Source organism: Haliotis rufescens, unplaced genomic scaffold, assembly GCF_023055435.1.
Source record: "Haliotis rufescens isolate VD_foot unplaced genomic scaffold, xgHalRufe1.0.p SCAF_28, whole genome shotgun sequence".
In the NCBI taxonomy this organism is placed as follows: Eukaryota; Metazoa; Mollusca; class Gastropoda; order Lepetellida; family Haliotidae; genus Haliotis; species Haliotis rufescens.
In genome coordinates, this window is record NW_025963979.1 from 6,090,737 (window position 1) to 6,105,211 (window position 14,475).

General features: G+C 39.4%; 2 protein-coding genes across 3 annotated transcripts in view; one reads left to right on the plus strand and one right to left on the minus strand.

Moving 5' to 3' along the window:
- The window catches only part of LOC124139363 (COP9 signalosome complex subunit 3-like), a 24,416-nt gene extending 20,975 nt beyond the window's left edge, over window positions 1-3,441 (plus strand). For both annotated transcript variants that reach the window (XM_048402691.1, XM_046506371.2), the window contains one exon: window positions 2,795-3,441. Coding sequence is in view for 1 of the 2 variants with exons in the window: in XM_046506371.2 (XP_046362327.1) it covers window positions 2,795-2,857 (63 nt within the window). In the remaining variant the exon portion in view is untranslated. The remainder of the gene's footprint in view (window positions 1-2,794) is intronic.
- Window positions 3,440-8,089, minus strand: LOC124139371 (active regulator of SIRT1-like). Its single transcript, XM_046506394.2, has 4 exons — window positions 7,910-8,089; window positions 7,659-7,772; window positions 6,152-6,255; window positions 3,440-4,213 (listed from the first exon to the last, which is right to left on the minus strand). The coding sequence occupies exons 1-4, from the start codon at window positions 7,971-7,973 to the stop codon at window positions 4,103-4,105; spliced, it is 393 nt and encodes a 130-aa protein (XP_046362350.1). The 5' UTR covers window positions 7,974-8,089; the 3' UTR covers window positions 3,440-4,102.
- Between the last annotated feature and the right edge of the window lie 6,386 nt (window positions 8,090-14,475).

Sequence of the window (14,475 nt, forward strand, 5' to 3'; positions counted from 1 at the left end):
TTCAAGGTCACAGCAGGCAACTCTGCTTTTGGAGTTGGAAAACGGTGTTGCCGCGATATCTCAAGAACTAAACACTGGATTGTTTTCATATTTAGAACTATGGTGTATATACAGACTCCGCAGACACCAGTCGGTTTTGGTGACCTTGACCCCATTTTCAAGGTTAAGCAGGCAAATCTGCTTTTGGAGTTGGAAAACGGTGTTGCCGCAATATCTCAAGAACTAATCGCTGGATTGTCTGCATATTTAGAACTATGGTGTATATACAGACTCCGCAGACACCAGTCGGTTTTGGTGACCTTGACCCCATTTTCAAGGTTAAGCAGGCAAATCTGCTTTTGGAGTTGGAAAACGGTGTTGCCGCAATATCTCAAGAACTAATCGCTGGATTGTCTGCATATTTGGTACTATGGTGTATATACAAGCGGGGGACATTTCGTCAGTTTGTGACAAATACTTGTTAAACTCAGTACCCACCACCCGAGCTACCCGTCCCAGCCCTAACAGGATTCCAACAAGAATACAAAATTGAGCCCAAGTTTCAAGTCTGTTATTTCCAACCATGAATGACAAGAGAAGTTTGTGTGTATGGTGTGTGTACAGGTTAAAAACAATTGAGCAACATTTATAAATTTGCCCTATGCTGTTTCTTGGTAGGACCATGTATTCACTTGATGATGTAAGGAAGAGAGTCATGTTGTAGGCAGCTACCACAGGATACCCAGTTTAGTATTGCATTGAGAGTTTTATTAAGTTCAGTAGCATTGTTTTGCTTCTAACAGTCTGCACAGAGCACTGCATTCTGCTTGGTATCCGATGTTGTGTCAAGTGAAACATGGGCCTCTGTAACCTGCGTACTGTACCTGGCTATATATATCTGTGTATTAATTGGAATGTCACTGCCTGGCTTGTTTACAGTATAGTCAGTACTGGCCTCCATTAATTAGTGTTGTATAAATACAGTATAGTCAGTACTGGCCTCCATTAATTAGTGTTGTATAAATACAGTATAGTCAGTACTGGCCTCCATTAATTAGTGGTGTATAAATACAGTATAGTCAGTACTGGCCTCCATTAATTAGTGGTGTATAAATACAGTATAGTCAGTACTGGCCTCCATTAATTAGTGGTGTATAAATACAGCATAGTCAGTACTGGCCTCCATTAATTAGTGGTGTATAAATACAGTATAGTCAGTACTGGCCTCCATTAATTAGTGGTGTATAAATACAGTATAGTCAGTACTGGCCTCCATTAATTAGTGGTGTCTAGGTACAGTATAGTCAGTACTGGCCTCCATTAATTAGTGGTGTCTAGGTACAGTATAATCAGTACTAACCTCCATTAATTAGTGGTGTATAAATACAGTATAGCCAGTACTGGCCTCCATTAATTAGTGGTGTCTATGTACAGTATAACCAGTACCGGCCTCCATTAATTAGTGGTGTCTATGAACAGTATAATCAGTACTAACCTCCATTAATTAGCGGTTTCTAGATACAGTATAGCCAGTACTGGCCTCAATTATTATAGGTGTCTAGTTACAGTATAGTCAGTACTGACCTCCATTAATTAGTGGTGTATAAATACAACATAGTCAGTACTGGCCCCCATTACTTAGTGGTATATAAATACACTATAGTCAGTACTGACCTCCATTAATTAGTGGTGTCTAGGTACAGTATAGACAGGACAGTACTGGCCTCCATTATTTAGTGGTGTCTAGGTACAATATTGCTATTACTGACCTCCATTATTTAGTGGTATATAATTACAGTATCATCAGTATTGACCTCCATTAATTACTGGTGTCTAGATACAGTATAGACAGGACAGTACTGGCCTCCATTAATTAGTGGTGTCTAGGTACCGTATGGACAGTATTGGTCTCCATCAATTAGTGGCGTCAAGGTACAATATAGCCAGTACTGGCCTCCACTAATTAGTGGTGTCTAGGTACCGTATAGACAGTAATGGCCTCCATTAATTAGTGGAGTCTAGGTAGCTGCTAGAATAGCAGTTTGAGCTGTTGTACTACCCTGCTAGAATAGCAGTTTGAGCTGTTGTACTACCCTGATGGAATAGCAGTTTGAGCTGTTGTACTACCCTGATGGAATAGCAGTTTGAGCTGTTGTACTACCCTGATGGAATAGCAGTTTGAGCTGTTGTACTAGCCTGCTGAAATAGCAGTTTGAGCTGTTGTACTAGCCTGCTAGAATAGCAGTTTGAGCTATTGTACAAGCCTGCTAGAATAGCAATTTGAGCTGTTGTACTACCCTGATGGAATAGCAGTTTGAGCTGTTGTACTAGCCTGATGGGATAGCAGTTTGAGCTGTTGTACTATCCTGCTGAAATAGCAGTTTGAGCTGTTGTACTACCCTGATGGAATAGCAGTTTGAGCTGTTGTACTACCCTGATGGAATAGCAGTTTGAACTGTTGTACTACCCTGATGGAATAGCAGTTTGAGCTGTTGTACTACCCTGATGGAATAGCAGTTTGAGCTGTTGTACTAGCCTGCTAGAATAGCAGTTTGAGCTGTTGTACTAGCCTGCTGAAATAGCAGTTTGAGCTGTTGTACAAGCCTGCTAGAATAGCAGTTTGAGCTGTTGTACTTGCCTGCTGGAATAGCAGTTTGAGCTGTTGTACATACAATGTAGGGATCCACATGTAAGCCTAAAGAGAAAAATTAACTGGCAAAGACTGTTGTTGAGTTATTGATGATCATCTTGCGATTCTTAAACGCCATAACTTATGTGTTAAAATTCCACATCTAACATTTAGTATCTTTTTCAGAGTTCTGGTAGCCACGATGATGATATTCCCGGTTCCTCCACCAGCAAAGGTCAAGGCTATTGATGTTGTCATTGCTGCCTATTGGTCTGTCTTAAAAGTGCTACAGTTGTTAGGCCAAAGACTTGTTTATGTACATATGTATTCATTTTGAGCTCATGAAGTGAAAAGTCAGGGAATAATAGTAGTTCCATAAATAATGTACTGGAAGGCCAAGACCTAAATAAGTTTCTTGTCTTTGAAATAAGCTAACACTCTAAAGATGCAAGAAACATTGTAATTGTGATTTAAGAATACTGGATTGCTGCCATACACTTCAGACAAGAACAAGTTGTCCATGCTTGCAGGATCTAATCATCCGAAAAATGTTTCACTTTAGTTATTTCTTGATCATATGATGACCAGTTCAATGTGATATAATTTGGAGAATGCTATGTATATACCCGGTATGTTCTTTACATCTTTGGTAGGAGTTTCTATACTTTACACAGCAAATTCACTGCATAGCAGACGATGAATGTGTCTCAAAATCTTTCATGTACAAGAAGTCTGCAAAAAATCACATGAAAACATGCTTATATGGTAATTTGTTGCAACGTTTGTATGCCTTTTCATAACATGCAAATAAAAGATTAACAGAATCTTGAAAATGTTTGTATGAATTTTATTTCAAAGAACTGTGACATATATTACTTCTTCTTCCTCCTGAATCAACTCATCACCTTTATGGAGGTGGTGGGTTAGCCTTGTGGTGAAAGTGTTGGCTCATCACAGCGAGACCCAGGTTTGATTCCCGACATGGTACAATGTGTGAAGCCCATTCATGGTGTGCCCTGTTGTGACAGGGCTGCCACACTGCTGAAAGTGACACAAAACTCAACTGGCTCACCCCAGCAAGGTCAAAAGTCATTAGGTGGTTCTACCATTCTGCATCACTCCACTTGGCAAAGACAGACTGTGCTCCAGTTTATGTTTACTGTGCAATCATATGAAGTGATGTTTGAATGTCTTGAATCCAACTTGCTGTGATTGGTCCTTTTCATCAGACAGTTTGGGTAATCCTTACAATGAAGCCCTGAGGTAAGTGACAGAACAATAATGTACCTACTCGGCTGTGCAACAAGTAATGTCCAAATACAGTGTGACTTATATGGAGAATATGTTCTGCTGAGAGAACAGTACTTGAAACACATTTGCACATATTTAACTATACAAAAGTTCCACTTCCATCTGAATACATTTTTTTTAAAGAATTTAACAAACTGTCATCTACATGATCCTCAAATCAGCACACTTGCACATCTTGAAATGTCAGTTGAAGTTGTATTCTTTCTCAAACTTCTCAAAGTCTGCTTCTGTGAACACGGTTGACTCCTCTTCTTTAGGTTCATGCGATGTATTGGTCTCTGTATAACCAAATACCTGCCACAAAAGGTCACAATGAAATATTAATTAGTTCAGTTGTCTCATACAGTCATCACATTCAGCATATTCTGGCTCTGAGATAGAGCATACACTGCAGTGTCAACATGACCTTGTACACAGATGGCCATTAGCTTCATACTTGTCACACTGCTGCTCAGTGTGTCACCTATGTCATGGCGTGTCAGTGAGTGAGGTGGGTTTAATGCCACTTTGAACAGTATTTCAGTTCTGTCATGGCATGTCTTAATGTTGGAAGAATTTAGTGAGTGAAGGGTGTTTTATGCTACACACTACAATCACTTGACTTTGTCAGACATGTGAAATTCTGTCTGGCGCAGGTAAACCAAGTATACAGCATCACCCTATGCCAACATCATATACAAATACACAAAATGAGTCGGTACTAGTGCACTTTACCGTTCGCCCTTTTCAGATCCAATTAGCGCTGTGGGGGCTTCAACACACTTGGCTAATTAGTACTTAATTAGCCGACGCTCTACCACTAGACCAAGAGTGACATCACATGTAATTAGTGCTCATTTAACGGGTCATTATCACCTTATTAACACGCATGCACAACAAAGTAAACAATGAATTGCGCAGGCACATCACTGTCCATGCTGACATCACACCCTCTCCTTTTATCTTTTTGAGGAAGCCATGCCTGTCATTGTCAATCAAAATGAGTAACCAATCGAGCGACGAAACACGTTAGAACGGACTATGCTCTAATAGGATTACCCTTATGGGAAACACTGTGAAAAGGTAAGAATTTATGGCTAACCCTAAGGATCGAAAAGGGGTGTTGGATCGCCAAGGCATTTGAGCATGAGCCATGCCAACAGTAAAGCAAGACTCCAGTGGCACTATAGCGCGGCAATTGAGCTGTTGGTAGCGGGCGAAGCTGCGTCCAGTAAACTGCATTGTTGCCAAGATGTCTGGTCAAAACAGAGAAGTGATCATTCCCAGGCTTGTCACCCATCCAGGAATATATCCCTATTCTCCATCCCCTCCACTGCAGCAGCGGCTAATGGCAGTGTAAACTTGACATGAATTCAAGTCATGATGAGAATGCAGCACCACAGCCAGGCATTATGGGCACACTTGCAATCCTCTAACTCCAAATAAACAACACAATAAGTACAACAGAATTTCACTGTCTTTAACATCCAAACTTACACAACACCTGCCACAAGTTATGTCTCACTACCCCAGTTATTAGGCAACAATTGATCACACATCTACATTCCATTTAATAGAGCACAATGATATTAGAATGTATGCCTCCATGTTTACCTTTGTTACATGAAACATACAAACTCACTACACTATCACTAGAACAATAAAGGTAATTTTAATCGGACTGGCAGGAAAGCTGATTTACACGCTGCTTTAGTGAGTGAGAGAGTATAGTTTTACGCTGCATTTAGGAATATTCCAGAAATATCACGGCAGGGGACACACATTGTACCCATGTTGGGAATCGAACCCCGGTCTTCCCCTAGTCTACCCGACCGCCCCACACACTGCTTCAGAGTGAAGGGGGGAGAAGAAGCACATGCATGTACATATATATATAAAAAAAGAAGTAACTTTAGAAATGAGGTAGGAATACAATGCTTGAGTGAACCACTCCATTAATAAATAGTTCCAAATTATTTGAAGCCATGTTTGCATAGCACTCGATCACACATTGATAAACCTCCATCTAAACATGTTTTGGAAAATAATGCAATAGTTTTCCACGCGAGGCAGCAACGCATCATTGAATGGTGCTTACTGAAAGAACTTCCAGCTGGTTACCTTATTTGCATATTTATTGGATCTGATACCAAGCTTATTGGACTGGTTTATTACATGGATAACACTATCCATCACATGATAAAACATCTGACATTTAGGAATTGGTTCAACATCTGTTGAATTCTGACTGACCTTTTTTGTGAAAGTTTGATCTGTTTTGGCAACATCTGTGAGTTGTTGGAGAAGGTGGATGTTGTCAGCTGTGTGATCCTTGCGGGATTCAGCCTGATGCTTCTCTGTAGGAAACAAACCATAAACTGATCAGTCAGCTCACTTGGGCAGACTACAATCTACTCAGTAGGGGTGTCATGATGTGCCTACCTTACATATCACTACATATCATGATACTTAACAATGCTAAATTTCTGACCTTTTTGTGTGAAAATTCTCCATGTTCCATATGGCTAAAACTAAAATATATCTTCACCTGATGAAAGAGTAAGCTTATACTCCGAAACGTTGTGTTCCTGATAATAAAGAAGTTGACATTCATATATTCTCTTCCTTATGTGTATCACTTCTAAATGCCTTTTAAAATGTCTTCATGGTTTCCCGACCGACCTGTAGCGGGTGCCCCCTATCATAACACATTTTCGACAGGTTAATTTAGGTTAATTCTAATAAATTATGAAATGAGATTTAGCATTTTGTTTTGTGATAGTGGCAAGGTAACACTAATCTATGTTGTCATCAGGCCATGTTATAACAAAACTTGAAAACAACAACCTACTTTTGAAAATCAAAAAAGAAATATAACTGAATCAATGCATAGGTAGACATGTTGTGTATCTTGATTTCAGGTGTAAATCATTAATGCATCATTTCATGAATCATGACATCCCTTTCTGTCCAAGGCATCTCTAAGAAAATGTACAACTCTATCTTTGTTTTGAACACTAAAAACATGGTCTCACACAGTCATGAACAGGTATTTGTCCATCATGATTTCACCATGTATGAAATTGCGGATTCAGTTCATCAAAACAAATATAGAAGTTTCATCATCAATGTATCACAAGTCATGTTTAGCCAACATATGTGCCCAAAGTGAAATGCAAGGTATCCTGACGGATGTAGCCACTGACACGTGATGGATGTATGTGTTTGTTCTTCAATGCATCACATATTTGGCTATGATGACACGTATGCTTATCACGCTTATGAACCATGCCACCATGCAAAACCTGATTATGACCAGCCTGGTTGCTGTGGACCACTTCTAGTCCGTAATTCCCACAGGGTGACATATATAACATATCACTGCTCACTCACCAAAATGCTAATTTTGAGCCTTGACTGAGCCCAGTGGGTTAACCACAAACTGGTTGCTAGCACGACCTTGTGTTATCTGGGCCACATTGAGCAATGGGGATTCCATGCAGAGCAGTGCAAAGTGACTGTCCCAATATGTACTGCATCTCGCCTCAACCATTACAAATATATATCAATAATGTGACGAAGGCATATTGTGACACCCCTCGGAAAGACGTCATATTTATATCTGAGATGTCTCTTTGTTATCACAAATCAGCAATATTATGTGAAACATGTATATGCGTGATAATGGACTTTTTGAAGCTATTTTGTTCCAGGATCCCAACAGATCCTCTATAGCTGCATGGTGAATTTGGAGTTATACCTATTGCAGATCTGAAAGCTTTCTTTTTCTTCTTTTTACTTGCATGCTGTTGATGCTGCTTCTGAACGCCCTGTTTGTTTGTATTACTCTGTTTCTTTGCCTTTCCCTTTGCATCTGAAAACAAAGTTTCTTCCAATACAGCAGCGAAGATCTAAAACTATGGTAAAAATATTCATCAAATTATCTTTACAGTACAGTTACAATATATAGATTTAGATTACATTAAAGATAGTGACTTATATTAGATCTACCTTTTTTCTCAAAATTTGTGTCCTCAAATAATTCTAAACTCTTTCTCACAAGTTCTGCTGACATCTCGAGAAAATATGTACACCTTAACCACGTGTTGGTGTGTTGTGATTAAACCTCTGATTCACATTACATTTTTTGAACGACAAATACTCTATGAGCGCATCTTATATACACTGTTTGGAGCTTAAAGAGCGCTTTTCCGGTTCCACCTTATAATCTCAAACCATATCTCTACACAGGATGTAAAGCGTATATGTAAAATTAAAACTTGTCAGCATCTGTTTGTGGTGTTTTAGAGATATATTTTTATCCCAGATTAAGGATGATATAACGTATTGGTCTCTTGTTCTTATTTTAGGGGCTATGTTTAGATTCTAGAGTACCTCATTCACATTGACCGGGCTCCCGTCTACCGATATGTGTACAAGCGCATAACCAGTTGCGCGAACCTACAGTGGAACCAGTTAATGAGACACCGCCACAGCGCCATTCACGGATTTCAGCTTCAGGCGTAAACGTTTGACAAAGTTGAATCAAGTTTAATTGTTTTGTCTCTTGTCAGAAAGGCTTATACAGGTGAGAATTTGCTTGCACGCCGCACGATCTTTCATCGGCTTGTTCTGTACAGTTTGTCATTGGTCGTATTCCGAGAATTTGTGAGTTGAAATGTAAACATAACAAATTTCCGCATGTTTTTGTTTTTGACGATGTTGAAAGTCCTCGACTTTCGTCAGGAGAATATCAAGTATACGGATTAAGCAGCAATGTGTCCAGTGTTTTTTAATGCACACTTAAGCAAACATGACCTTTAGCGTTATACATTTGTCTGCTTTGTCCAGGAATATATCCCTATTCTCCATCCCCTCCACTGCAGCAGCGGCTAATGGCAGTGTAAACTTGACATGAATTCAAGTCATGATGAGAATGCAGCACCACAGCCAGGCATTATGGGCACACTTGCAATCCTCTAACTTTGTCTACTGGAGAAACAAAACTTTGAAAGTACAGCTCAGCACTTATCCAGTGTAATGACACAACGTCATAGAAGTGATCCTCGAGGTTTTTGTTGTTAGTTCTTCCCGTAGTGAGTTTAGGGAGTACCTATGCCCAATAACTTCATAGGTAATTCAGACCACGATTTCACGTATCACAAATACCGCCTAAATTAGTCCATACTTTATTGTAGGGATGGCTATGAAAATAGATTATAGAGATTGATAATAAATAACTAAATATCAATTATCGATAAATACTGGAGAAGTAATTTTGAGCAAATATGCAAGAAAGTCTTTGAAAGAAATCAACATATTTCACTCCACTGGGGAGCAGTGACACATTTATGGACAGATTACTTTGTGGACATTTGAGATGCTTTCCGTCTTCAACAATTGACATTATTGACAAGTCTGTTTTGGTAAATCTAAACTTTATTTCATCACTATAGTTGATGTAAGTTATAATCGATGACAACAATTTTGTATCAATAATTGTTAATATTAATAATCTCATCGACGATAATTCTGATTATCGATCCTTTTGGCGAGCCCTACTTCATGGAGATAAGCAATAAATCATTCTTAATATTCAATCTTAGAGTGACATAACCATACCATTGGCAAGTTGGATACTAGATGATCCATACCCTCAGAGACTTGTACCCAATGGTAATGGCTAACCCATACCGAAAATTCTTGTCACCTTCTGTTTTGGAGCATTATCATGATTATTGCCATAACTTTATTTGGTTGACTCATATTCAAATTTGGAGAATCGTTACCCAAAATTGGATGACTCGTACCCAATAATGTCTTAAAGCAAGGTGTCCAAAACCGAATGGCTTTAACCAGTAAACACCTAAAAACAACAAAAACTATGTTTCTCATCATTTAACCAGCACTAAATTCTCATATATTCTGAAGGGGGCACAGGTGGCCCAGTCATCTAAGGAGCCGTGATTCACTGTGCAGAGTTGCGTCCATTGGGCACGCCAGAAACCTATGATTGTTGGTTTGAATCCCGGTTCGCCCCGATTATGTTTCTAGGTTTGTCAGCACCATACTCAAGCTCACGGGTTCACCGAAGTCGAAAACGTCTGAGACCTACATCACTTCGGGCTTTCCTCCCACATTAAGCTTACACGCCGCGATATAACTGGAATACTGTTCAAAGCGGTTTTAAAAAGCCAACTCACTCACTTTTATATTCTGACCAGCACTTTCATAGGAATGATGTGTGAAGCCGATTTCTGATGTCACCCTTCTGTAATATTGCTGTAATATTGCTAAAAGCGTGGATTGATGCTCATGATATCAATCACTGGATTGTCTGGTTCAAACTCGATAACTTACAGACCGTCGTCATGTAGCTGGCGTTAAACAACCAAACAACCAACTAACCACTTTGATATACTAGTAACACTAGGATTAATTTATTTGAGTTAACTCAATTGGCCGTGGCGGCATATTGTTGTTTTGATATTTAAACTGCTAAGTTCTTGGAAGGTGGCCGGTCCTACTCTAACACACCTATCCTTGTGTCCCATATGTGTGTTTCGGATCTATCTTGATGTGGTGAAACCTCTTCAGCGTTCCCACAAAGCGATTTTTATCCTACTTTATACAACAGCCTTTTCGGAAGTTTCCCTACCACGATTTCATTTTGGATTTGATCAGTTATTCACCGGGCTTTTACTGTCTATCTGCTCCGGTCGCTTCCAACCCTCATGAAACTCGCACTGATATAGCTAATATAGCTTTATACAGTAATTGCACTTTGGCCACAATCATGGAAGGATGTTTCTGGAAATCTGATGTGGTTTTCGCATCACACTACCTTCGAGACATCTTTGTGACTGATGTCCAAGGTCTGCATCTGCTTGGCTCATTGGTTCTCGCACAGCAAATCCCCAGGACCCATCTGCGCAGATAGAGTGAGGTGTGTACCCGATCAAGTTCCAGTGTCCACTACACCTTCTCTCTCTATATATATACAATAATCCTTGGCATTATTCTTTAAATTTATTATACTTTTTTGGGTTCTCCCATACTGATTTTTCGATTGGAGTCTGTAGAGACTTTGGTCTTCATCTGGAAGTCGCCGTCAGGCGCAGCTGGATTCCGGTGTCCCAATCATCTATTCCACTCACCTCTGCCTTCTGCATGGGTTGTTGGGTATTGGTTGGACAATACTTTTGTGGATATGGTCGATTGTTTCTCTTCTCGTCTTAACCTCCTGTTTCTATCCCTGAGGCGTGATTGATGGCTTTGACAACAAGTTAAAAGAGATGCCAAGCTGGCTTGGGCTATCATCCTTGGGAGATCATTGGAGATAGTGATACCCGTCTTGTAGCATCGATTGGCTGGAGTCCATCTCTGAACGGGTTATGAGTCGTACATTGTATCATGGGGCTTCACAATTATGAGCCTTTATGTATAAACACATATTGTGCCTGATTTTATGTATTTCATTTGTTCACGTATCAGGGTCACAACAGTTATTTGGAGTGTTTCTTACCTATCCACGAGCTTTGTCTTATGACACAAGACAGTGTTACTTAATATTGTTCTGTATCACTGTTTGGCACCAGCTTTGGATTTGCTAGGGATTTGCATCCCACCATCCAACTATGGGATAAATGCATAGTGTGAGATAGGATAATCAAAATTTTTTGTAAACTTTACAAATAAATTGTACTAAGCAATGCTTACCCTATCTCACACATTAAATGCCCACCCGTTCTTCCCCACATCACAATTCCTCTAGCATGCATACTTGGCTTGTTGCGGTTTGCGTGATTTACTCTGCTTGGTTCCAGTGAAAATGTCGCAGGTTTTATCATTACAATGTACACTTTATGGGGATTTTGTCATGTGTGTAACTTGTGTGGCTATATATTTTTAGAGTGTCACAGGAGTCATTGGTACTTGATGAGTTGATAGGTTCTCTCCCTAGATGTTGTTCTACCATTTTTCATGAATTTTAGGGTTTGAATGTTTGAAAAGGATAAAGTAGTTTTTTTAAAGATTTCTTTTAAGGTGTACAAATTCAATTTTTCAAGCTTGATTATTTAAAAAAAATAATTTTAGGATTAGGGAAAACCTTTTTAATATGAATCTAGTAACAAACTAAAACTAACAAATGTATAAGTTCAGGGAAAGCAAAATAATTTCTTAAAAGGAGTATAAAACTGTCAGTTAGCTTAAAACGTTAGACATAAGACTCAAATGTACTTATCTGTTGAAAGGTTATTTGTTTGTTCCTGCTTGTCCAGTGTATTTACATTTTTATCAATTTCATCATGTTCATTCGATCACTGCAATATAAAGGTCATTTTCATATTCTCAGTCTACATTGTCGATGTCTGTCAAGATGGTCAATTTTATATTCTCAGTCTACATTGTCGGATGTCTGTCAAGATGGTCATTTTTATATTCTCAGTCTACATTGTCGGATGTCTGTCAAGATGGTCATTTTTATATTCTCAGTCTACATTGTCGATGTCTGTCAAGATGGTCATTTTTATATTCTCAGTCTACATTGTCGGATGTCTGTCAAGATGGTCATTTTCAGATTCTCAGTCTACATTGTCGATGTGTCAACATGATCATTTTTATATTCTCAGTCTACATTGTCAGATGTCTGTCAACATGGTCATTTTCAGATTCTCTGTCTACATTGTCAGATGTCTGTCAACATGGTCATTTTCATATTCTCAGTCTACATTGTCAGATGTCTGTCAACATGGTCATTTTCAGATTCTCAGTCTACATTGTCAGATGTCTGTCAACATGATCATTTTCATATTCTCAGTCTACATTGTCAGATGTCTGGCAACATGGTCATTTTCATATTCTCAGTCTACATTGTCAGATGTCTGTCAACATGATCATTTTCATATTCTCAGTCTACATTGTCAGATGTCTGTCAACATGATCATTTTCAGATTCTCAGTCTACATTGTCAGATGTCTGGCAACATGGTCAATGATATTGGTAATGATACAATTTATCTATTGACCAGCTAGAACACGTAGAACGCACCTGTGAAGAGGGGATTTTTATTGCCTAGTCATGGCCAGAAGCAACAAAAGCATGGTACATGTGTTAAAGATCTTTTAATGATGGGCTGTATTTCATACTAGCCCTGTTATGAACTATAAATATGATAAAGGTGAAAGAGATTTCTGGCAAAGGAAAACGTGATCTTCTTTGGTGTTTTAACAATAGCCTACAGAGACTAAAATTATTGATTTTTTGCCATTTACATGATTAACCAGGTTAATGTAAACTTTGTTGGCTCTCAGAGTCATGTTGTTCTGAAATAAAATTACTTCGTTTGTTGTCATAGTAACTGAAATTGGCCTACAATAATACTTCTGCTTCTCATGTTGACTTGACCTTGGATAGCATCTATATTTTCTCCCTTTAAGGCATTGTGACATGCTCTGATGGCCTTGTACTGATTCTGATAGCTTTAATGTTGTCATAATGAATGGCTTAACATGTAGCTATATAAACCAAACTTTAACATGGTAAGGATATTCATTGCATCAGAGAGCGTCAGTTGTAGGAGTGACACTGTTGGTTGTATGATGTGTGACAGTGACAGTGACAGTTATCTGATAGGTGAGTATGGTGGGAGCGTCAGTTGTAGGAGTGACACTGTTGGTTGTATGATGTGTGACAGTGACAGATATCTGATAGGTGAGTATGGTGGGAGCGTCAGTTGTAGGAGTGACACTGTTGGTTGTATGATGTGTGACAGTGACAGTGACAGTTATCTGATAGGTGAGTATGGTGGGAGTGTCAGTTGTAGGAGTGACACTGTTGGTTGTATGATGTGTGACAGTGACAGATATCTGATAGGTGAGTATGGTGGGAGTGTCAGTTATCTGATAGGTGAGTATGGTGGGAGCGTCAGTTGTAGGAGTGACACTGTTGGTTGCATGATGTGTGACAGTGACAGATATCTGATAGGTGAGTATGGTGGGAGTGTCAGTTGTAGGAGTGACACTGTTGGTTGTATGATGTGTGACAGTGACAGTGTCAGTTATCTGATAGGTGAGTATGGTGGGAGCGTCAGTTGTAGGAGTGACACTGTTGGTTGCATGATGTGTGACAGTTATCTGATAGGTGAGTATGGTGGGAGTGTCAGTTGTAGGAGTGACACTGTTGGTTGTATGATGTGTGACAGTTATCTGATAGGTGAGTATGGTGGGAGCGTCAGTTGTAGGAGTGACACTGTTGGTTGCATGATGTGTGACAGTGACAGATATCTGATAGGTGAGTATGGTGGGAGTGTCAGTTGTAGGAGTGACACTGTTGGTTGTATGATGTGTGACAGTTATCTGATAGGTGAGTATGGTGGGAGCTTCAGTTGTAGGAGTGACACTGTTGGTTGTATGATGTGTGACAGTGACAGTGACAGTTATCTGATAGGTGAGTATGGTGGGAGTGTCAGTTGTAGGAGTGACACTGTTGGTTGTATGATGTGTGACAGTGACAGTTATCTGATAGGTGAGTATGGTGGGAGCGTCAGTTGTAGGAGTGACACTGTTGGTTGTATG

What these genes read in the sequence shown, in the direction of transcription:
- LOC124139371 (XM_046506394.2), bottom strand. Translation starts at nt 7,973, where the DNA reads ATGTCAGCAGAACTTGTGAGAAAGAGTTTAGAATTATTTGAGGACACA. An exon ending in AGCTTTCAGATCTGCAATAG is followed by an intron (nt 6,256 to 7,658) that starts GTATAACTCCAA and finishes TGTTTCCTACAG; the next exon opens with AGAAGCATCAGGCTGAATCC. An exon ending in ATCAAACTTTCACAAAAAAG is followed by an intron (nt 4,214 to 6,151) that starts GTCAGTCAGAAT and finishes CTTTTGTGGCAG; the next exon opens with GTATTTGGTTATACAGAGAC.